Below are 23584 nucleotides of genomic sequence, written 5' to 3'. Positions count from 1 at the left end.
CTTGAGCCTCAAGACTCTTTATGGCTGCTGTCTCTCACCAAATCTGCCAGCAGGGAGAAAGAGGGTTTGCTAAGGTGAGCAGCCAAATCCTTCTGGTGAAAGAAGAGAAAATAGAGACATGCAAAGCAGCTGTGGAAGAGGGCAACCACTTTGGTAATACGTTGAGGGCACTGGGGCAAAGGTAAATCTAACATTAAGGTTTCCTTTGTGGGTGGGAGAGAAAGGCATAATTCCTCAGTAGAAGGTGGCACTGAAGAAAGGAAAGCATAAGTGGGGACAGAAGGAATGACCAACAGAGAAACAAGATCATGCTGTAGGTTACTTATCTGCTCAAAGAGGGCAAGAATACTTACTACACTGAAGGCATCAAAAAGTTCTTAATATAGTGTGGTAGTTTTTCCCTGCTGGACAGCTAAACTCCACCACAACTGCTCTGTGGTTTCATTATATATAGGGAAAAAATGTTATGAAGGCCTGAAGATCATGATTTCTAACTACTGTAGCTGTGCAAGTGCAGTAATGAAAGGTTTGGATATAGCACCTGTAATCACATAGACTGTAATGAGCTAGATTATAACCAGCAGAATATTTCTATTTCCATCAAGGGCTAGTGGAAGTCCATGCACTACTCCTCATATTTTGCAAAGAAAGAAACGTTCAAATAAGGCATTTAGAGATAATGAAGTGCAAAGCAGAGTTTGGATGTGTGTAGATAAGATCAACTGGATGATGCATGACAGATGTACAAAAGACTAGGAGGGAAGTGGAAAAGGAGAGGTTCTGGCTGAACACACAGGGAGACGGGATGCACCTTTTCATCTGTTAACCTCTGGTTGCTCAATCCTGATATTTGGTTACTCAAATGTGACACTTGCTGGTGTCCCCAGACAACAAAGCCTGCCTGACAAGTGTGATATTCAGTGAAGCTACTGAATTGAGCAAGTTGGGGGTAGTTCACCCTCTGGCCAAAGCAAGTTCAGAAACAGGCCCACTGCAACTGGCAGATGAACAATCAACAGCAGAGACTCACAAAACACTTAATTGGCCTTCCTGGTATCAGACAATACCACTCCCATGGTTAACATGCGGGCTGGCTGGATTTGAAGTGCTGATATCCGAGGTTGCACATATAGGTGCAACAGCTGATGACTTGCATGTGGATCAGCTTGGTGCAGAGCATGGCACCAGTGATCTCACACAGAGAAAGCATCCATCTTCCTCATGCTTTCCACCCAGGGTATGAGGTGTTCCTCACAGCACAAAACATCCCTTCATGCACAAGGTGCCCAGCAGGGACCCCTACCTAAGAGAGGCAGCAGGGCTTTACTTCATTACACATTAATAACTATTGTTATTTTGATCTCCCTGGGAAACACTGAAAGCACATGAAGATTCTCCACAGAGATGTGCAGTGAATATTCAAATCTCTCAGCACCTCAGCTTTGGTGGTAGAAGTGCTGCTTGCACTGGATCAAGGTCCCAACACCCAGCCTTCTGATAAGATGGGTATCCCCTGCCACCATGCAGTGCATCCTGCCCTTCCAGTGTGTCCTAAGTGGCTGTACAACATTGGCCCCAAGGTTTCAAACACAACTTTCAGAACCTCCCTGGACACTCAGGAGGAACACAGGAACGTTTCTTGTTGCGAAGCTGAGTGACGTGACTTGGACACCTTATTTAAACACCCACGCCACTGCCTGTAATTAGCCACAAGTCTGGTTCAACATTCGGTTCTGATCACAGAGCTATTACTTCTTAATTACTAGGTTAAGTAACAAGTTATGACAAACACATCATGTGACTGTTATTGGTGTGGACACACTCCTGCAGGATCCTCAGCTGGGCTAGGCTCAATAAGGTGGCAATTTTGCAGAGACATTTACAGTTTGTTAGTTTCTGTGGTCAAATACATCTACATCAAACTTCAGTATGCCCACAGATGCAGGAGTGAAGAGGTTTTTCCAAGTCAGAGTGGAAAAACTACTCCCTTTTATGTGACAGGGCAAACCATACACAAGATGGAAAAAAGAAAGAGATTGCAAATAACATTTTAGACAGAAAAGCAGACAAAAAAAAAAATGCTTTTTTCAACCAATTCCATATCTTATTTCAGAACTCACCTGCGAATCACGCTTGAAGTGCATGAAGACTTGTTCTCCCAGGTAAAGTTTGGCTATATCGAAATACACTGTGAAGAGGTGATCGTCTTGAGTAACTACATCCTTATCATACAGCCCCAGCTCCAGCACATTCTGGGAAGGGAAGCACATTGTAAATATGACAGGAGTCATTTAAAGCAGTGGATCCCTTTTTTATTTGGCTTCTGTGTTGAGTGAGAGGAAGTAAAGAAAGAGAGAAGGAATGGAAGCAGGAAAAGGGGAAATGAACTCCATGCACATGTCTGCCTACAAGGAGGCATGAGGAGAAATTAGACATCTCGAAGGTTATATTCTACCCATGGCTAAATGATATACTTGTCTTCCATGGCATGGATAAACATCATAAGGGTAAGCTTTATTCTCACATTTTTCTGCATATTTCTTTGCCTCACAGGAAAATTACATATGTCTGCTTTGCAAAAGGATGAAACTTGGCAGTTGTTCCCTAGATCACAGTTAACAGTGAAGTCCCAGCTCAGTACCTTGACCTGACTCTGGATTCTGAAGTAGAAGGTTTCATTCCAAACTGGATCTTTGCAATTCTGGATGGTTTTTGTTTGAATTTTCTCAGTTGAGGCAGTTGGCAACCACAGGCTCACGTAGCAATCAGTCTGGCTTACTGTACGGAAAAAAACACAATCACATCCAAAGTCATAATTTGCTCTAGATGAATAAATGACTTGAACATGAAGTTTTGCTTTCAAAGAGAGACACTGTGATACATGATGTCATATTTGTCCAACACAAATGTTATGATTTAGGTAATAAGGATGGAGAAAAAAAGATGTGGAAAGGGACATCATTATTCTCATTAATAAATGTAATTAAAATATAATAAATGCATTAAACCAAAGGTTTTTCTCCTTCTATGTCAGTCAGATTAGCCCACTATAAAAAAAAAAAAAAAAAAAGAGTCTGTGGCACCCCATGCCATCACATGGGCTACCAGTTTGCTTATCTTTCAAATCTGGGAGCCAGTTTTAGCTCTTGCAAAAGGGACAGTTCTGGTGGAACCAGAGAGCTGGACTGTGGAGCGGGGATCCAGAGAACAAATAAACACTGAGGTTTCTCTTGAATTTTAGCACTGCAGAAATGCAGAAGAGCAGACTTCAGACACAAGTACTTGCCTTGAGAGAAGCTAAATTGCACTGTCTGTTTATTAACATATACAAGTTGCTACTCAGCAACACCACAGTGACTTTGTCAGCAGGTTTGGAAGGAAATTAGATGTGATATTAGTGATGTAGGGTACTTGTGTCAAGTGCCAGATTTGTTGTAATTAGTAACAAATTGCAAGGTCAAAGCTGTAGTATTATCATGTTACCAGATGAGAATTGTGTAGCAAGTGAGAAATACATCCCAATATATTAACCAACATGGCCAAAGGACGCTTGGACAAATGAATAGGAAGGAGGGTAAAATGAACTATGAAGAGTTTATAGCAGAGGGTAGTTTTCCAAGCCTTTCATCCAAGTAGTAATTTAGGACAACCATATCACCCCATGCCCGGAAGGGTTAAGAAAACAAAGTGATTGCTTCTATTTAAGCCAGACAGAACTTAAAAAAAAAAAAAAAAAAAAAAAAAAAAAAAAAAAAAAAAGAAGCTTCTTGATTTTTGCTTAAGTAAAGCTATAACCTTCTATTACATTTCAGCTGCAGGCCATCAGAATTGAACCTAGAAATAGTAACAACACCTAACAGTGTTTAATCTGCAAAAGCTGGTACTCAGGGAATCAGGGTGTGGTACTTTGGATTAGCTGCCGTTTAGAAGCTTTAAGTACGGGCTAACTTTGAGATAATACTACTCCACTCTCTGTGCTTGTTCCGTTATTCCAACTGGTTTGTGTCTTTTGTTTGATGAATATTCTCCAGAGGAAAACATATGAGATCATTCTGCATTTTTTGCTTCTAACAGAGTAGCTGCTTTCCCTGTTCCCTTTAGGGATGCACAGAAATATGTGCACTAGGTCCAGCTGTGACCTTATACAGTCATCTCTGCACAGAATGGGGTGAATGCAAAGAAGAGAAACACACTGTGTTCATTGCTGGCACAAGCATGCCAGTGGGAGACTTTTCCCATCCAAGAAAAAACCTAGAAAGCCCTTTTTCTTGGAGCAGGACTATCTTGTACTCCATGAAAACTAGGAGGCACTGTAAAGAGCACTACAAATACTTAATACTTACAGACATCTGCCTGGTGGATATTTCTTGCTCTTATGATTCTTATAGTCAGTAAGTAACATGGAGATGATTCTGTCTGCAAGAAAAATATAAAACCACACACAAAATACTAGCGTGAATCCTAAAGGAAAACAGCATATTTATGAGTTAGAAATGATCAAAGGAGACAAACACCCAAATCATAAACAACTTACTTGAATTTTCTGGGTAATTTAGAAATGGTCAGCACATTGTTTTTTCTAGTATTATCTAAATCATATACTAGGCTGAAAGGTTTCTCTTCTGTTATAGCATAGGATGCAGATTTAAATAATTATAGGGAATTCCTCTGCTTTCTAACTAAAATCCAGCTACACAAAGTGGTATGATTTAGATTCATTTTGGGAGATATTTTGAATTTCAAAGGTAGAAAATGAAAAGCTGCTTTGGGCTTTTTGCAAGTGATAAAATTATCATTGTGGGAATCAGCTCCCATCCAGCTATTACACAAATTTGGACTCCTAGGCTACAGAATATGATTTTCTCATATTCCTGCTCTTTAAACATACAGTACTCCCAGTACCGTATCAGTATTCATAGGCTTGATGGAATATATGCCCATGTGGTGTCTCCCATAATGTTTAGCCCCAACTGCAGCTAGAGCTAACAAATATATGTTGTCCATACTGGGAGCAATTAACAAATAGATTAGTGAAGAATAAGGTAAATGTAACCTTAATGTAACCAAAGCACTCAGTCCCAGGAAAAGCCACAACAGCACTGGTGCTGTTCAGCTGCATTGCCATTGGCTGTGTGCACAAATCAAGGAGGTCAAACCCCAGCTGAGGATCCAAAGAGCAGCTCTGGATACAACCATCCACTTGCATTCATGTCTAAAACCTAATTCCAAAGCTACAGAATTGAGGGAGCTACAGGTGGAAAAGGTTCATAACATAGCCAAAATGTACAGTAATTGCAGAAAGTTGAGAGCGCTGTGAAAGCCCTTGATGCTCAGTGAGGACAGAGCAAAGGTGACAGAAAGCGAAAGCAGATATTGAAGAATACGTCCTGTACTATCTGTAGTTTTCTGCTTAGTCAGTTTTTACTTTACTTTAAAGCCTTCTTTGCAGATTTATAAGAATTGCTGACCTTGTTTTTGCTATATAAAGCTACTTTACAAAGCTGCCTGTCAGCTGTTGAAAAGCAGGCAAGTGTGGGTTACAACTGCAAAGTGGGGAGCACAGAGCCCCTCAGGGGAACTGGGCTGCCAGGGATGCCAGGCAAGGGGCTGCAGTCTGGAATGAGGAAGAAGAGTGAGGAAGGGTCAGTGCTAGCAGCCAGTGGCTGGCTTTGGAGAAGACATTCTCCTGGAAAGGCTCAACTGTTCAAGGAACTGGGTTCCCTGGAGTGACCCTTGTGGCCTGTGCTGATACAAAAGCAGCAGAGAGGGAGTACAGATTGAGCCAAGTGCTCGGGCATGTGACACCCTGCCATAACCAGCGAAGCTTGGCTTAGGCACAACAGAGGTATAAATCATAGAATCATAGAATATCCTGAGTTGGAAGGGACCCTTAAGGATCATCAAGTCCAACTCTTGACACCGCACAGGTCTACCCAAAAGTTCAGACCATGTGCCTAAGTGCACAGTCGAATAGATGAAAACTCCATTGGCAGCTGAAAGGATTGGTTGTTCCTTAAACTGTAAGCACAACACTCGCTGCTCTGCATCTTAACTCAGCTCTGTTCCTAATTATTACTCTAATAACTATTATTTCTTAGGCACTGTTCCTAATTATCATTAAATGGAGTAAACTAGAGAGGAAAATCACAAAAATCTATTTAAGCACATCTGGTCCTATGGTTTCTAAGAGCAAAGGTTTCACATAACATGCTTAGCTGGGATTTATTTATTTTTATTTTTTTCTTTTTTTTTTTAGAGGCCAGAAGTGAGATTAATCCAGGAAATCAGGTGTTGAAAAGCCTCTTCAGGATTGTGACATGCTCTTTGTGGGAGTAAGTGGTTTGATTTTACAGTTATTGCTACCTACTCTGGCAGTAAATTTGTCCTTATGCTTTGGCAAGACATATGGAGCAGAAAGCCTAATCAAATCCATCCTTGTAAAATTATTAATCTTATCCAAACAGGATTAATTTTCCCTTTGCCAAGGATAGAAAACAACAGCAGGACTTGAACGTGAAGCAAGACTGTGTAAGCAAAGTGATAAAACGATAAGCTGGATGGTGTTTTGTGGAGGCAGCTGGATGGGTTATGAGACCTAATTAGACTGCTCAGCAGACACTGAAACCTATCTCTTCTCACCCGGGCTCCACCCAGCAGAACAGTCTCTTCTACAGTTTTCTTTTAAAATTCTCCTTTATGGTACCTTTGCAGCCAAAGTCCACTGCTCCACATCAGGATTCAGCCGCATAATTCCTTCTAGCGCACCAGTTTGGGTGATCAGCTCCTGTAACAAGAAGGGCCAACGTTACCCCTGGAAAAACCATCCTGTCTCGTATCAGCAATCCTCATTAGGAATTCACAACTGCAGAGCAATGAAGGGGAGCCCACGGTTGGTGCTGCCCACGGGCCCTCAGCAGGTAAAGATCCTTCCAGCTGTGCCCAGCACCGCTGCCCGCACTGTGCTTGCCCCACCAAGGCTGGGCAGGGGTGTAGCAGCCAAGCAAGGTCCACCCTTTGCATGACACACAGGCAGGGACGACTGCTCCTAGCTCTGGCTGTTAAAGGAACAGCAAACCTGCCTCTAGTAACACACCCTGTAATTAATTCTTCACCTTAAAGTGCATCCCTATGCTACTCAATACTTTTTTCTAAGGTTGCATACAGCACGTTTCTGAAATGAAGAAAACCCCAACATATACAAAATACTCCTTTAGTAATCAAACTTTTATTCCCCAAGCAGTTTCCCTTTCCTTCCATGGCTTGCTCTCATTTTTAATTTCCATAATGAGTTCTTGAAGCACTGACTTTCTTATTCCTGTGCAGAGTCACTTACAGTCATTAATAGGTCAAGAAAGCAGTCCCATCTGTACACGATATGCAGCATAACCTGCTGAAGTCCCAGATGCCTCGTTTTCTCTCACCCTTCTTACCTGAGACAAAACACCACCTGGCTCCATTGTGGCTGCTGTTACATACATGTCCAGCGTTATCTCTGGCAATGCAACTTCACATCTCCCAGCTTCCAGAGGCACCAATAGTTTAAATGTCTCACATGCAGGTGAGCAACTATTTTATAAACTGACTCAGAGCCCCACCTCTGCCTGATTTCTTAAACCCAGCTATTCCCCTCCCATTTTCTTATGCTAGGAAACTGAACTTGTGGTAGTATAAATAAAATAAAATAAAAACTTCTCTCTGTACAATGGCTGGAAGTATGCTGTTTGAGTGACTTTGCCCAACACTGGCCAAGGGGCCAACAATGCCCTTTAACCTGAGCAGTGAACTTTCCACTTAGCAAAGCCCCAGTAAGATGCAGAAACAGTACATAACCTAAATGCAGTTAATCTGTTATAGTAAGTAGACAGGATACAACAGCTAATAGGAGGAAGAGAAAAAAAAAAAAAAAAAAAAAGGACAATACCATTGCTCTCATACTAAACAGTTTGCAAAAGCCAGCTGAAAGGTTTCTGTATCACCTCTCTGTGCACTCCCATGCTTAGGTGTGCAGAGCAGGCACACTCACATGGTGTTTTGTCTCTACTCTGCCAAGGTCCAACATGGTTGGGTCTCTCCCCAAGCAGTTGTATCCCTTTCCCCTCCTTTCCTATGGCTTGTTATTATCACTTCTGTTTAGATGAAGAGTCCTGAAGCCATGGTTTTCCTTAGCTTAGCTCCACCCCTGTAAATACTTCTGTGCTGCTTTCCAGTTCAGACTGACTCTGGCTGCGACCTGGCTCCTGTGACTGACCCAATAAACCCTGCCAGCCAGAGGCACAACTCAGCACTGTCCACCCACTGCCTTCTGCACCACCAGTGGGAGGACTGCTGGGCTCCCTTACAAATCCACCACTGCAGTGGAACACCTGTGTTGGCCTCTGCTAGCACCCAGCTAACCGCTATGTTACAAGCAGGGCTCCCAGCTCACTGGAAAGGGATTAAAGGGAGCATCAAAGGCTGTTGTACCTTCAGCAGGTTAGAGCAGAGGAAAATCACTGGGGTAAGAGAATCCTTCGGCATCCCTGTTCTGCTGGTGTATTACCTATGAGCAAAAAGTTAGCTATTTCCTGAGCATTCCTGGGCTTACTTGTTAAATATTGTTACTAGCCAACACAATTCCTCTGCACATTCCCATGCTGCCCATTCCCATGCAAATATCACCAGTCATCACAGTCACCTCGGTAGAATAAATTTTTGCTATAGGCTATGTTGTTTCACAACACAGCGGAGGATTGTGTCTACCTACCTGGCGTGTTTCCTCTCTATGCCAGTTGCAATTAGGTAGCTTGATGAAATGCATTTTTCATTAGATCATAGAAAACCTTTGGCAACATCAGCATCTTTCAGCCACAGTTAAAGGCAATACCCTATTATGACACCTTCCTGGAGATCTAAGCTAAAAACCAGGACTGGGGCTCTGAATATGTCACTTCCACAGTGCCAAAAAACTCTCAGAGGAGGACAGCAGGGCTCTGCCATCCCACTTTCCCCCAGAAAATGAGGCACACCAAATAGGAGAAGCCTGGTGGAGCACCATGTAGTCCTAAAAACACTGGGGTGTCCAGCAGAAAGCATGTCAGCAGAGGTGACACAAGACTGAGGCTGCCTGGTAGGACATTTGGGAAAGGTGCTATCACTCCTCCATTTTCACAAATAGCATTTGCAGTTCCACATCAGAGACAGCCCTTGCAGGAGGGAGGGACATAGCTCTCTTTGTACTCCTGCAGTAGTCTCTGAGACATTCTTTTGCTCACAATGCTCATGGCAATTATTTGGGACACACTGATGCTCTTTGCTAAAAACAATTTTGCTTTCCTAGAACAAGGAACTCATTGTGAACCTGAAGCATATTACTAAAATGCCTGAATATGTGGAGCAAGGCAGAATTTTCATTTTGCAAACAAGCCTTTATTGTCCAATATTGTATACACAACATTTTTGCATGTAACTAACATTTCCTAAGAGCTGGAGGTGACGTGAATTTATGGCCAAAACTTGTGTTTATTTTTTTCACACCAGAGACTTCAGGTTCCAGTGGAGGCAATTCCCAGGGTTATATGCAGAGCATATAGCACCGTATTTTAGATTATGACTCATGAAACTAGAATAGAACAAAAAACTTGGCATAAGTGTATATTAGTTCAAAACTCAAAGGGTTTTAAATGTTAATGTTTACACTCTGATTTATAGGCTTGCAATATCACACTACATATGCACAAAAAATAGTTTTGTTTGACATCCTAAATGACAAAAGTGTTGGAAAAAGTCATTTTTGAACCCATTTTTAAAGATAAGTTTGACATTTTTCCTTGCCAAAATAGGAATCCTCAGAAAGTCATTTTGCACCAAGCCAAACACATTATTTGATTATAAATGAAGCTTGTTATTTTCAGGTTGGGTTCCCTGGGCTTACGAGGTAGGCTATCTATTAAAAAGAACTTATGTGTCAAAACAGAGATGTTATGGAAAATATTAATATGAAATGTTTCAACTTACCCAAGCATTTTTCCCTGGTTTATTTCAGCCTCAGATTATGACATCTAGGTAACTTGTTTAGCTGATAGATTTTCTCACTGAATAGACTTTTTTCCCCAGTTCCCCAAATTTTCTCAGTTGTCATCAAGACACAGAATTTATTAATATAAATGTGTATTTTCAATTTGACTTGCTCCTGGAATGCAATGGTTGTTATAGATTTATAATTTTTACAGCTCACCCTCAGCACTTTCAAGAGTTCAGAAAAGACACTTTCCATAAAAGGGAATATGAAGAAAGGTACGTCCTGAACTATTTAAACAAATTCCATTGAGTTACGTAACAGAGTTGTTTGTTTTTTATGCTCTAGTGGAAGTTAAATATATTCATTTCAAGCACATATTTCTTTTTCATTTAAGAAAAGAAGTTCAGTATGAGAACTAACTCAACTGGGAAAAAAATCCCATTTTTTTTTTTATTTTGAAAGATTCAAAATAAAATTTTGACTTTTTTTATATCAACACAATCAAAACTGACATAAATTCAAAGGAAATTCTGATGCGCCCCATTGATATCTTGCAATGGAAAAAAGAAAGAGAGAGAAAAACAAAACAAAACAAGAAAACTCCTACAATACTTCCTCCTAGACTGCTCCTTCCAATCTATGTGTGGTGCATTCACAGTCCAAGATTGCTCTGAGATGAACGTGATTCACAGGGCTGGCTGTGTGCACACACTTGTCCCTACTACATTTCCCACCTCTTCAGCTGCTCTTCAGTATACTTGCAAAATAGAGTCAACTCAGGGATCTGATTCCAGCTTCCAGTCGTGCCTCAGGTTTTCTTCATTTTTCCAGGTTTGGATGCATGTTGTGTTCCATGAAGAAAAGTTGTAGGGAGCAGACATTCACACCCATACCCCCTTCTTGTGGCCTGTCAGTTGTTAGCTGGGTTGTATTACTGTAGCACTTTGGTGTTAGAAAATGTTTTTCTTATATGTCATATAATAAATTAGGCTTAAAATAAGACCATTTAAAAAATATAGCAAGGATTTTAGGTAAAGAGTGTCCTACAGACAACCTTAATTTAGGGAATAAAACATATGTAAAGATTTTCTAGGCAACGTCTTTGCCTAAAGAAGCCACTTCATGGGAATGAAAATAAAATAAAATAAAATAAACACTAAGCCACCTGGGGCAGTTTCTTTCTGTAGCGCAGAATGGCCAGTGTTCAAAAAGCTACATTCTTCCTGTGTGCTAGAGCATGAAAAACTCCACCAAGAAGACATAGGCAATCAGATGTGTGATTAGCACATGTTTTGCCTTCTTTGCATTGCTGTTTGCAAGGCCTGCATAATCATCTGTGAGTTATTCAGGATATTGTATTCACTGAGGTTCAGCAGCCGACGGTAATTCTCATCAGTATATCTGACCGAGAACATGCAGTAGGGGGAACAGCGACTGGTCAGATCAAGTTGTCCTCCTTCCATCTCTGAGCAACAGCGCTTGACACCTGGAGAAAAATATAAGTTGTTGCTGTAGCAAGGTATGCAACAAGCCCCCAAGAGGGGGGCTTTCCTCCAGGAGAGAAGTCACTGTGTTTAAATGCCCCAATAATTCAGTCATTCAAGGCCACTCCTAGTCAAAGGCACATTGTGTGCATGAAGCAATGAGGGCAAAAGGGAAAACTGAGGGATAACACTGGGGGTGAGGGGGAAGACTGATCTTGACATTGCAGGATTTGAGCCTGAAAGCCAGGTGCCCTACCACTCACGCTTGACAATGTGCATCCTCAAACGTAGAATTAAATCCCTGGACAACACAGAACAAATGCAGGGGGCTATACTTCTCCCATGATTTTTTCTTTTAACTAGCTAGCAACACTTTATGTTACAAATGGGAGTGACGTGAAGGTAAACACCATGCAGAAGACAAGGGATGTGTCTAACCTTTTAGGGCCACAAAGATGACATAGCAACTTTGACTGGAATGGAGAAAGAAAATCTAATTAGCTAAAGCACTCCCTGATGAAACCAGCCGAAAAGACAGCCAGCAGCAGGGAAATAAGGCTCTTTCTGAGTCAGGGAAGTGGGTAGTGTTGTTGTTTATTTAATATTTTGCCACCACTTTTAACTTACCAGGTGCTTTGTACTCTCGGAAAGTATCATTCACAAGTGGAAGAAAAATCACAATGGGACATCCTGGCATATCTGAATCTTGGAAGATATAGCATTCCTTTAGATTTTTCTTATCTTCATCACTCAAAGAAATTCTGGGGAATGGGATTTTCTGCTCCGAGTAGTATTTGCACGCCTTATCTAGAGACTAGAGTACCACAGATATGATCAGCATTAAAATTCAGCTTGGATGTCCTGAAGTCCAAAACTAGTTATTTACCATTCAGGTTTAGAGATTTAAATCCAGAGAGTGGGTTCCTTCTTATGAAGGGTTGCTATACACAGAAATACCACATACTGTAACCAAAATACTAATCACAAGCTGTAAACACAATTTCAGAGTTAGAGAATTCATGCAGGATGCTGCTTTGTAAAAACACAAGCAGTTAGAAGCTTAGAGTAAAATCATGTAGTGTTAGCAAGTGAAAAATCCCATTGCATAGAATTAATCAGAAAAATGAACCACAGTAAGAAAACATTTAAGGTATCTTACCACATGCTTAGAAGCCAGGAGATAATAAAGATTGAATGTGCAATTATATCAGTGCCTGTGCAGGCATTATAGCAGTGTTCCTTTAGATTAGTGTTTTACTGAGAAATTCTGAAGTGCTAGGCTATACAGTGCCTAAATAATAAATAATACTAAATTTCTAACAAAACTCAGTTTTTGAGGTGTAAATACCCAAACTCTTTTTCTGGAAGGCTTTGTAGACAGCTAATTAGTTTTATCTCTAAGAAACTGGAATTTCTGCAGGAAGATGCCTGTAATTGAATTTTCCTAGTGATATCTTATTTCCCAGCCCAGAAATAACATCTGCCCTTGACTATCCACTTAGCCCCTTTTGTATTCTATTTTAAGTTAAAAGAAATCGCTCCTTATTTTTACGCATATTCCTGTGCAGGATCTGGAAATCTGCCCAATACAGCATAAATCTTTAGAGGCTCTTCCCATCATTCTGGAAGAGACTGTGCTGATATCCTCTTGAATAATGCAGTACATTCATAAGTCAGCGAGAGAGATTCCAGGAGAAGCAGGAAGAAATAGGAAAGAATTATTACAGTCAAAAACATAACCCTGGAAGAACAGTTCCATCAAAAAGTCCTTCTCTGGTGTCCATGGCTCCTATGTCCACGTCCATAGTCCTTCTCTAAGCCATGGCTCCTAATAGCAAGATAATCTGAAGAGGGATCTATTTAAAGGAATGACTGACATCAAAGAGTCTGAAATGAGGATTTAGAGAATTTAGCAGATTAATTTCTCCTTCCATTGAAAAAGAAATCAATAACCTCCTCTAGCATTTGAAGAAGGGGATACAGTAATTAAAAACTGAACAATTGAAATAACTAGTAGTTCTCGGTGCTAGAGACAAGCAAAAGGAGAGACAACACACTGTAACAAGATCCTCCTCACCGTTGTATGTGATCCAGTAGTATAACTTAAATATATGATGACATCCACTTCCCTCTGTGGCCTTAAAAGTGGTGGACTGCTGGTGTTGATGAAAAATCCAGCATCTATCATACCCAGGTGATTGGGATTTTGCATCAGCTGGTTGGGACGTGAGTCTAACACAGTGTCTAAAAGGAAAATAAGAAATGATATTTTGGTATTTTGACAGAGAAAAAATGCAAGGTGGATCTGACCATCTCACAGACCTGGTTTAATTTCATTGTCATAATACAGGAATGTCATATAGGCATGGGAGGGACTTCAAAATGCCACCCAAATTATTCTTAAAAATCTTCTATATTGAGCTTCCAACCAAGCTATTCCAGTAATATGCCATACTCATTAGCATCCATAAACAGTATCTAACCTTTAAAATAAATCTTTATAGCTTCATTTCAAACATTGTTTCATGTTTCATCTATCATTGATATGAAGTACAAAATATCCTTGTCCTTTTTTACATATAGGTTTATGCTTCCCCCTTGTTCCACTGTCATTTGGACTACAAAGCCCCACTCCTTTCAAGCTTTCTCTCATACATCATATATTCTGTGATATTCCAGTTGCATTTGAAGATAGAGGCACAGCCTTGCTGAATTAAGATGTCTCCCATGTTCTCTTTGCTCTTTCCTACCTTAAATTTGGTTCTGTCAGTAGCAAGTCTGCTCACTCAGTCTGGTCCACAGACATCTCAGCTAAACCGCATAAACATACACTAATATTTAAAAACAAACTTAAATATTTGACAACTCTTAGTCTTTTCTCTCCGTCCAGAAACAAACAAACAAACAAACAAACAACAGGCACTTTTGAAAGAGTGTGTGTTTTTTTTTTTCTTCCATCTCAAGTCTGTTGGGTTTCTTTCCTAAATTCAACCCCAAAGTCACCTGGATATGATACACCTTAAATACGCATTCCTATTACCTTTCCATCGGCAGAAGTGCTCATTCTCAAGGTAGTTGTTATGCAGCTGATAGCCCCTCAGGAAATTGTGATGCTGGGCAACTGAAAAGCGGTCGGTTAAAGCACCCCGAAGAGCACTGGACAGGGGCCCAGGAGGAGTGTACATGCGAGTCCTTAGTTCATGAGGCCTCGTAGGCAATACTGGGTCTTCATCTGGAGCAGGAGAGAAGCGAGGATGAATGACTGATTAATTCATTTCACCTCTGTTTGGCCTGATGTGTAATAGATCTCGGGGTTTCTTCTGAGATGGCTCACTAACACTCTAGAGCAGAAGAGTGGCTGCTATACAAAGCTCTGCAGATGGTCTTGAATTTTGGGCTAAAGACAATTAATCAAAAGCAGTCTTCAGTTCTGGAAAACCTACACTTTGAGGGAACTAAGCAATTCAGAGAATTTCCAGTCAGAAGGAAGGTTGCACATCCACATGGGAAGATACCATGAAACAGAGGCAAGCATGGAGAAAACGGGACTGAAGCACATATCCCACTCAGTCAGAAGGGCAACAAAAGGGCACCATGGGGTCTGTATCAATGGTGGACAGCTTCTACCAGATAATCACCCACAGCTACATGAGCACATGCTTAGCCAGGAGAATAAAAGCATTTCAGGAAGGCCTAAGAAATCCATACATATTTAGAAACTACAGGAAGTTTCCAAGGTGTCTACATGGAAGCATATGTGGGTGAAAAGCAGAAATGGCACTGGGTGTGGTTTCTCAAAATCACAGCCTACTTTGCCAGACCAGTTGGCTGACAGTGCAACAGGAGAGACTTGGCAGTTTTTCTCACTGCACAGATATATTTCTTTGTTTTAAGGATGTCTGTAATTATAGCTGCCATCATGTTAAATGATTTAGCAATAAAACTATGGTTTCTGTATTGCTTCAGAAAATACCCTCTGGGCCTCGTTTATTTTTGTGCTACAATGAATACTGCAATAATGCAATAGTTACTGTACTGAGTAATAAAATCTAAATTCAGGAAATATTGATTAGCTATTTGATATTCAGGCTTATTCCCTGCACAGGCAGTAAAAATAACTTTATTCTTTGCCACCAGTTCTTGGTTCTGTATGGCTGAGTGAGAATGGGAAATGCCAAAACATTTCCTGTGAAATGTGTAACCCCTGTAAAGCTTCTTCTTAAAAACAGAATTTCAGTCGGTAGCATTTTAATAATTACAGCAGCATTTCTCTGATTACTCTCTCCCTTTCAGGCTTTATGATGTGAGGGGAAGTCGCTTTCTTGTAGTAGGATCCAAGTTTGCTGTCTTCAAACTAGGTGAAAGGATGATGTCAAAAGACATCAAAAAGACTGAGTCACCATAAATGGAAGGTCTAAAAATTTCTCACCAACTTCATCTATTCTGTCCTGGGTCCATCTCTTCCAGAAGTCTTCTGAACTGTGGGACAGTCCCCAGATTTGCAATAGGTTCACAGAAAATATACTGCTCCACATACCTGTAAACGGAATTACTGAATGTAAGGATACGATTTAAGAAGAAACTGCCTTTTTCCTTCTCTTTTGATCTTCTGGATTCCTTTTTTTTTTTTTTTTTTTCCCCATAATTCAAGTATTTCTGAACTTTTGGGCTGTTAAATTTATCTAAATTTTCTACTGCATCATCTCTAACTGAAGACTTCAGTTCATACTGCTGTCAGTTTTGTGCCTCATCTACTGCATGGCTCTGCTGCACAGTAAAGGAAGATGACAGTGGGAGAGAGGCCTAGGAGCAAAACCCAGTCATTCAAGGAGCAAAATAAGAACTTGGGTAATGCATACATATACAGTATTTGGCAAATGAATTTCCCAGTAGTGGCCCAGGTAAAAAGGGCCAACCGGAGAGGTAGTATTTTAACAATATCCCCTGGGGCTGCTGGCTATTTAATACCACATCATGTGTACTGAAACTGAGGAGCTTATAAGCAGCAAGAGTGTGAGAAGAGATGACTGAAACCAAAAACTTGCACTGCTATGTGTTTATCTGTTGGTTTGTTTGTGATTCTGACTACTCCATCTTAACTCCTTGGCAAAGCAACTTTATTGCTTTTTCATACAACCCATCAGTACAACTCAGGCATTGATGAAAGGGATTCAGACACCTTTTGCTTCTGGTTTCATCTTTAACCCCAAACACCTTGCATTTTCAGTAGATTAGATTCCCTACATTGGACTTAAGTTATACTTCACAGTGGAAACACAGCTGCATGTTTCCTGCAGCATCAAAACGTTCACAAATTGGAGTGCATTCAGAAAGGAATCAGAAGAGTAGAAAATAAGTGGGAAACATGCCTTACAATGGAAGAATTAAGGGGATTCATCTATCTCATCTGTAAGATAATGTTTAAAAGATTAAGCATACCTTGACAGTGATAAGAAACTTAAAAAGGATGAGAGATCTTTTACTGTAGCCTTTTGGATAAACTACAATAAAACCCCATCTCCCAGCATGTGATAACACAGCAGCAGTAAGTATGTTTGACCAGAAACGTCCGCAGACTGGTTAACAGCATTGGACACACTCCTCCACATCTTCAGTTTCCATCCCCCAAGTGCCTCTGTGCCAGGACAATGCAATATATCACCTTGAAGATAGCAGATCCGGGATTCAGGGAGTTTTTTTAACATGCGTCCCATGAAGAACTCACTTCCAAAATTCTCTGCAGGGATGAACGCACCGTACTTCAGCAACCCCACCTCGTAAGGGGTGAACTCTACCCACTCTGCAATACAGCCATAAAGGGACAATGTGAGCTCTTCCAGTCTCTCTGCTTGGTATGACACTGCTAGGACAAAACCCAGCCTGACTTCTGTTTGCTCTGCTGTCTTTGCAAAGCCTTGCTTATGAACAACCACCTTCCAACCCAGGCAGCTGAGCTCAGACATGGTGGCAATGGGGTTTCCTCAGTCGCAAGAAGGTACGAGCAGTCTGGCCAGTGATGGTGGTGCCAGTGGGACAGGGCACATATGGGGCACGTGGCAAGGCTCCAGCTTTAAAACACCTCACATGCTTGCACCAGTCATGATGCCCTTGCATATACCACAGTCATGATGCCCTTACATATACCACAGTGAAAGTACCTCCACAGTTACCAAGACAGTTAACAGAATAGGATACATTTCTCTCCCTTGAATAATTCAGGTATGTACTAAGACAGGTACCCAACTCTTCAAGAATGGTTTTGCTTTAAATGACCAGTTATGCTCTTTATGTATTGTAGTAAGAAAGACAGAACTAGTCATTGACCTTCTCAGATGTCCTCTACAAATAAGATGCTATTGTCTGATATAACTGCAGTGCAAGCAAAGTCTGGTACAGAAGGATCATAGGCTATAATTTCCTTTCTCTTCAGAAGCGAGTCATTTTTTTTCCACCTTAAACATGAAAATTTAATCTGATTTTCTTCTCCTCACAAAACAAAACAAAACAAACAAACAACAACAACAAAACAAACATAAAAACAAGCGAAGAAAAAGACAAAGTTGGGAGTAGATCAGTTGCTTTCCCAATCTTTGTCATAACTATCTGGTTTTTCTTCATATTTAAAATATCACTGGACATTGGCAAACAGACCGGGGCTGTTGTCTCTAAGTGTTAGCAAGCAGAGAAGAGCAAATCAAATCATAGGAATCATGTTGCCCGTTTTAACCCCATGGGATCTGAAACATCATCCTTACCTTTGAAATCCTGAGTGCTGTAGTTGTCCCTCACGCAGACTGACACATAGATGGGCAGTGGGTTCTGGCCATCACACAGTGCTTCTCTCTGCTCTGAAAGTTTGTGGGGGTCTTTCTGGTTTTGAAGAAAAACGGTTTTGTGAAGAGAGGTGGAAATGATACATCTCAAAATCTTTCTGTATGGGTAATCTGCACTTCAGGCAGGCTTGCCTGAGATCACCTCTGATTTTATTTCAACACCAGTCAGAGCCTAATGGCACTTTCCAAGTGGCTGCATTCACAACCTAATTTATTGATATCTAGGATGCATTTCTCCTTAGGCAGACTACTGAAGAAAATTAAAAAAATTGAGCATTTGTTGACATGGACAACTCCACTCTGTTTTGAGGTATGTCCTCTCAACTGACAGGCTAATTTTCTCTCTATTTATTAAAAGTAAAAGTAAAAGTAAAAGTAAAAGTAAAAGTAAAAGTAAAAGTAAAAGTAAAAGTAAAAGTAAAAGTAAAATAAAATAAAATAAAATAAAATAAAATGTTGTTCTCTAAGAAAAGGGATAGACATCATACCCCATCATTTAGTAAGTATTCAATCATGAGTCCCCAAAGATCTATAAATGATGTCCTGTATCCTTCTTCTTTCCGCTGACATAGCTGCTTATTGTAATACTTCATGCGATCCATAGAAAAGCAGCCCATCTTACATTTGGTTGCTTGTTTCTGTGCTTCAGCAATATGCGAGTCAAGATCCTTCTGAGACCAGTAGGCATCTCTGTATAAATTGGCCATAGTCCTGGAGAAAGACAACACAGAAAACAAAAACTAAAAGGAGCAAAAGAAGAGTTCAAATTTTCTGAATTTTAGGTATTCATTTATGTTCATACAGCTTTATTTTTGCTGTTCCATTCAGCAGATTGAGCTCTCCAATTTTTCTATGGTTCTTTTAGAGATGGCCCTGAAAGATATGGCACACACTTATTAACATTTTTGAATTTAAAAAAAAAAAAAAAAAACAAAAAAACTTGGCAGCACCATTAGCAAAACAATTGCCAGATATAAACTTGAAGCAAAAATTAGGCAGAAAATTATAATTATTTTTGTTTGTTTTCAAGAATCGTAAATCAGTTCACATCAGCAGCTGTCTCTTTTTTTCTGTATCCTCTGAGGGCCTAAAAATTGTTTTAAGATGAAAAAAGACTGAACCATTATTTTTGGAGGAGGTACTGATTATGTGTAGCAGACTCCTTGGCAGTTTCCAGCAACCCTATGATGGTACATCCCTGCAGGAGCATTACCCCCAAAGAGCTTAGTCCATTGCCCTGCACAAACTGTCCTTACCACGTGGTGCCAGACAGCCCACTGATGTATGTTACACAATCCAGGAGATTTAATTTCTTGAGTCCCATGAGACTGCCATATAGTCCTGTCATTGACTTCAGCCCACCACCTGTCGTGATGATAGCTACAACAGGGACCTGTCGGAGAGAGAAAGATGGGACATTTACACTGATGGCACTCAATGGACTGCCATGGGGTCCGGCCACTGTACCCAGTCTGGGTCCTGATCTCATGGCACAGGTTCCTTTCAGGAAGGAAAGTCTCCAAAATGGCAACGACTACTACTGCTGCTTCCCTTTGGATAAACATGGGATTAGAGACTAACCCAAACCTGCGTTTTTGGTCATCTCTAGTTTAGGGAAAGTGAGGACTCAGAGGAACAAGATAAAACCCTTCCGTGGAGGCAACAATATATTTTCTCTATATTTTCCATTCCTTTGCCACTTTGTTCTGTATCATGCACCTACTACTGCTGTTCAAAAATTCACATGCCAGCCCCACCAAGAAATACACCCAGTTCACACAGTGTTGCTAAACTACCTTCATCAATGTTGTTACTCATCAGTATCATGAAGTTCCTTTAAAATACAGGATATTTACTTTGAGGAATTTAAAAATTGCAAGAAAAGATATTATAAAATGCATTCAATGGAAATGCTTATTCTAAATTCTCACAAAATGATGAAATTTGAACAACAGAATAAATCTTTGTTATGTGATGTATTTAACATGCACACTGTATTTCTGAACAAAGCCAGCTATAGAATAGGATGGAAGGAATGAACACACCGCAGATCTGACAAATTTCAAATTTGGGAGTCATATAGGATACAACTACTGCAACCATTGTTTCTCAAAATAACAGAACTTGGCAGCAAAAGGCACATGCAGAACACAACAAACACATGCAGCCTGTTTTGCTGACCACTTATCTAGAAAGGAACACAAAGGCACTAGCAATGCAAATTCCCCTCTTCCCCCCCTATCCCCACCCCAACATACTTCATGATCCTGCAGATCCTGTTGTAGGTGAAAAACATTTTTCATGGCACTTGCTACATATTTCTTCCTTTTGCACAGGAAAGCCATCTCATCTGAACATAAGTCAAACCCAAAGCGCATGTCCAGATCTTGGCGGCATGAGCAATTACTAAGGTAAAAACAGATATATATTTTACATGTTAACACACACAGACCAATCTTAGGATTTAGACCAAAGATTCTCTACAGTGCCCTTCCCTTCACACAGGGTTATGCAATGTGACAGGAGAAAGAGAATATTCTCAGTATTTTTAAAAGTAAGAAAACATATTTCAATTAGTAAGCTTAACTGGTAGCATTATATACCATTAGTAATAACTAATGAAGAAATAAGGCACAGCAATTTAAAATGAAACAAAATATTCAAATGAATATTTGAAAACTAAAAGGACCACAAATTTCAAAAATCAGTGCAAACGTTCCTAAGTAAGTGTACTGATATGTACTTTTATGACATGTACTTCTGTGACATCTACTTTTATTCCAACGTATGTTTTCTCATTCTAAATCTAAAATAAAATTGTCAAATGTTGGCATTTCCAACTTGAAGGAAGTGTCCCATTTTGAGCAACTCAAGTGGGAATGCATCCCCCTCTAGCGGTGAGCATGGCTGCAGAAAAAAAAAAAAAAAAAAAAAAAAAAAAAATCTATCTACGAGGTGCAGGTGGCCAGGTAACCCTGCCCTGCCGTCTCTGGAAGGATGACCTTGGTGACATCCAGCCACTGGATGGATGGAGATTTGTCACCGAATTTAGTGCGGCAGGATCTCAACCCTGCTGTTCTGGTCTGTCTGCACTTGCACAAGGTGTCTCACGGGTCAGTGCTGCCACCTGTATTTCATGGCAAGCTTTACCCAAAAATCAGAAAGCACAATGTTCTTCTGATAAAAGATTTATTGTCATCAAATCTGAAATTTAATAAGTAATTCCTAATAACTCACTGTTTTAATATATTCCCCTGTTTGAGCATTTATGCTTTTCTGCTCACTAACCTGACTCCTGTCCTACAAGACTTCAGCAATGGGCAATAGACCTGCCATAGTGTATCAAGGCCAGAGCTACCTATGGACTTTCTGGCTGGCTAGCTAGCCATGGACAGAGACCATAAAATAACAGGATTTTGATCTTACTTTCAGTGACAGAACTTTTCTCTTCTACTAAGTCCATAATTTAACTGAAACTAGTAATGAAATTTATTTATGAGATTCTTCCTCCATCAGATTTAGATAAAACCAGCCAGATGATTACAACTATATTTGTAAATTGAGCACACACAAAGAGATGATTACAGCTATATTTGTAAATTGAGCACACACAAAGAGAACTGAGTTAGGTGGAGCTGCAAAAGTTTGTTTCTATTGGATATCAGGATATAAACAAAACACTTTTAAAGTTGTCAGAATGTGAAATAAATAGATGGATTTTTTTTTCCTGTCCTGGAGTAACACCATTTTTCTTGTCATTGACTACTTGCCTTTCTGAATGAAATGATAGGAAATTCTTTTTTAATTCAAAATTAAATTATCTTTCTCTTTTATTTCATAGACAGGCACAAAACAAAAAATGAAAAGACCAACTTGCCCAGTTCTGTATGTTACATATAGCTATGGATAAAATGAAACTTCATGTTTACTGCTGGGTATTAATGAGCGTGTCTATAGAAGTCAAATCACTAGCCTTATTGTCTACCTTAGTTTCTGCTCAATATACAGAATAGCTGGACTTTACAGAATACAAGGTTCACTGTTACTGAATACTGACAATTAGGAAAACAATGTTTATAATTTATTGTTATTCATAATTTCTGATCAAGTTTTAAATTCTGTTTTTTGTTTGCGTTATTGAATTTTGTTCTTTTTCTGAATTTCAGAGATGAAAATTGATCAAAAACAATCTGTGGTCAGAGACTAAGTAATAATGCTAAAATAAATACATGTTAATCAACATTTATTTATAAAAGTCAAAGTCTCCTAAAACTAATTATATATAATATACTACATGTGTGTTTTATGTTTTCTTAAAAGTACATTCTAGTTTTCACACTGAGGATGTCTGCTTGTGTCCTTTCCATGTGCTTAAAACAAAGTGAAAATCAACAGCTCAAACCTTTAGGAACAGAAGATCCCTTACCATCTTTCTGCTTTCACATTCAAATCAAATCTTTTCTCCTGAAAAACAAGAATAGTATATTTTTATTTTATTTTTCTTTTTATTTTTTCTCCTTTCTCTCCTGGGGTCAGAGCTTACCCCAACAATATCTGACAATGATAAAGTTGTATGTCTAAGATATATACTCCCATACTCATTCATTTATCCTCAGTGGAACATTCCTACACACAGATCCCAAATTCTTCCAAGCCACAAAAAAACACAAACATTAAAAATCTTGGTGCAAAGGATCACAATGCTCATGTAGCAGGTCCCATTTTGTGTGTTATTCAAGAGCTTTTTGCAGCATCCTGAAATACCACTGTTGTGTGCTTCCCATTCTTTATGCTGTAACAATCAGCAAATCTTTGACATCCTGCCCAGTCCTGCAGTGAAGAGACTGCAGTTCTGCACTCACTACTGCCAAGATTTCACCCTGCCTTAAAATCGTTATTACAACCTTCATATTGTTGATTAACCGACAAAAGGTGTTCCATTCTGAGGGGATGTTTTTATGGCACTAAAATCTGAAGTTCGACTTCTTCACAGCCTAACGGTTAGTATTTGGATGACACTTTCCCACATAATATGGATATATGTAGGTGTTCCTTAGAGGAAACACAATATTTTATAAGAAAGGATCTATTTCTTATTATATTTCTTATTTCTATTTCTTAATATTTTCTTCTGTTCGTTTCAGTCAAAATTATACATGTTTATTTTGAGCAATATTATCATATTATTTAAAATTCTGACACTATATATAATGTTTTGTTTTGTGTTTTTTTTTTTTTTGTTTGTTTGTTTGTTTGTTTTTAATATACTT

At 39.7% G+C, this 23584-nt stretch overlaps 2 protein-coding genes across 2 annotated transcripts in view; both read right to left on the bottom strand.

The window, feature by feature from the left end:
- The window catches only part of LOC311438095 (uncharacterized protein), a 66569-nt gene extending 59030 nt beyond the window's left edge, over window positions 1-7539 (bottom strand). Inside the window, exons 1-5 of the mRNA XM_084522143.1 lie at window positions 7431-7539; window positions 6704-6784; window positions 4344-4416; window positions 2642-2778; window positions 2121-2252 (exon numbers count right to left, since the gene is read on the bottom strand). Coding sequence (XP_084378269.1) covers window positions 2121-2252; window positions 2642-2778; window positions 4344-4416; window positions 6704-6784; window positions 7431-7478 — 471 coding nt within the window. The 5' untranslated portion in view covers window positions 7479-7539. The remainder of the gene's footprint in view (window positions 1-2120; window positions 2253-2641; window positions 2779-4343; window positions 4417-6703; window positions 6785-7430) is intronic.
- A 3290-nt stretch (window positions 7540-10829) lies between these two features.
- Window positions 10830-23584, bottom strand: part of LOC311437550 (cytosolic phospholipase A2 epsilon-like) — a 35250-nt gene continuing 22495 nt past the window's right edge. The window contains exons 12-22 of the mRNA XM_084520934.1: window positions 22741-22778; window positions 20573-20720; window positions 19571-19707; window positions 18803-19025; window positions 18237-18351; window positions 17144-17281; window positions 15911-16018; window positions 14522-14713; window positions 13559-13725; window positions 12109-12295; window positions 10830-11483 (exon numbers count right to left, since the gene is read on the bottom strand). Of these exons, the coding sequence (XP_084377060.1) occupies window positions 11278-11483; window positions 12109-12295; window positions 13559-13725; window positions 14522-14713; window positions 15911-16018; window positions 17144-17281; window positions 18237-18351; window positions 18803-19025; window positions 19571-19707; window positions 20573-20720; window positions 22741-22778 (1659 nt within the window). The 3' untranslated portion in view covers window positions 10830-11277. The remainder of the gene's footprint in view (window positions 11484-12108; window positions 12296-13558; window positions 13726-14521; window positions 14714-15910; window positions 16019-17143; window positions 17282-18236; window positions 18352-18802; window positions 19026-19570; window positions 19708-20572; window positions 20721-22740; window positions 22779-23584) is intronic.

Source organism: Aythya ferina, assembly GCF_964211825.1.
Source record: "Aythya ferina genome assembly, chromosome: 5".
Lineage (NCBI taxonomy): Eukaryota > Metazoa > Chordata > Aves > Anseriformes > Anatidae > Aythya > Aythya ferina.
Note: the sequence above shows the minus strand (reverse complement) of the source record. Positions and strands in the feature narration are given on the sequence as shown.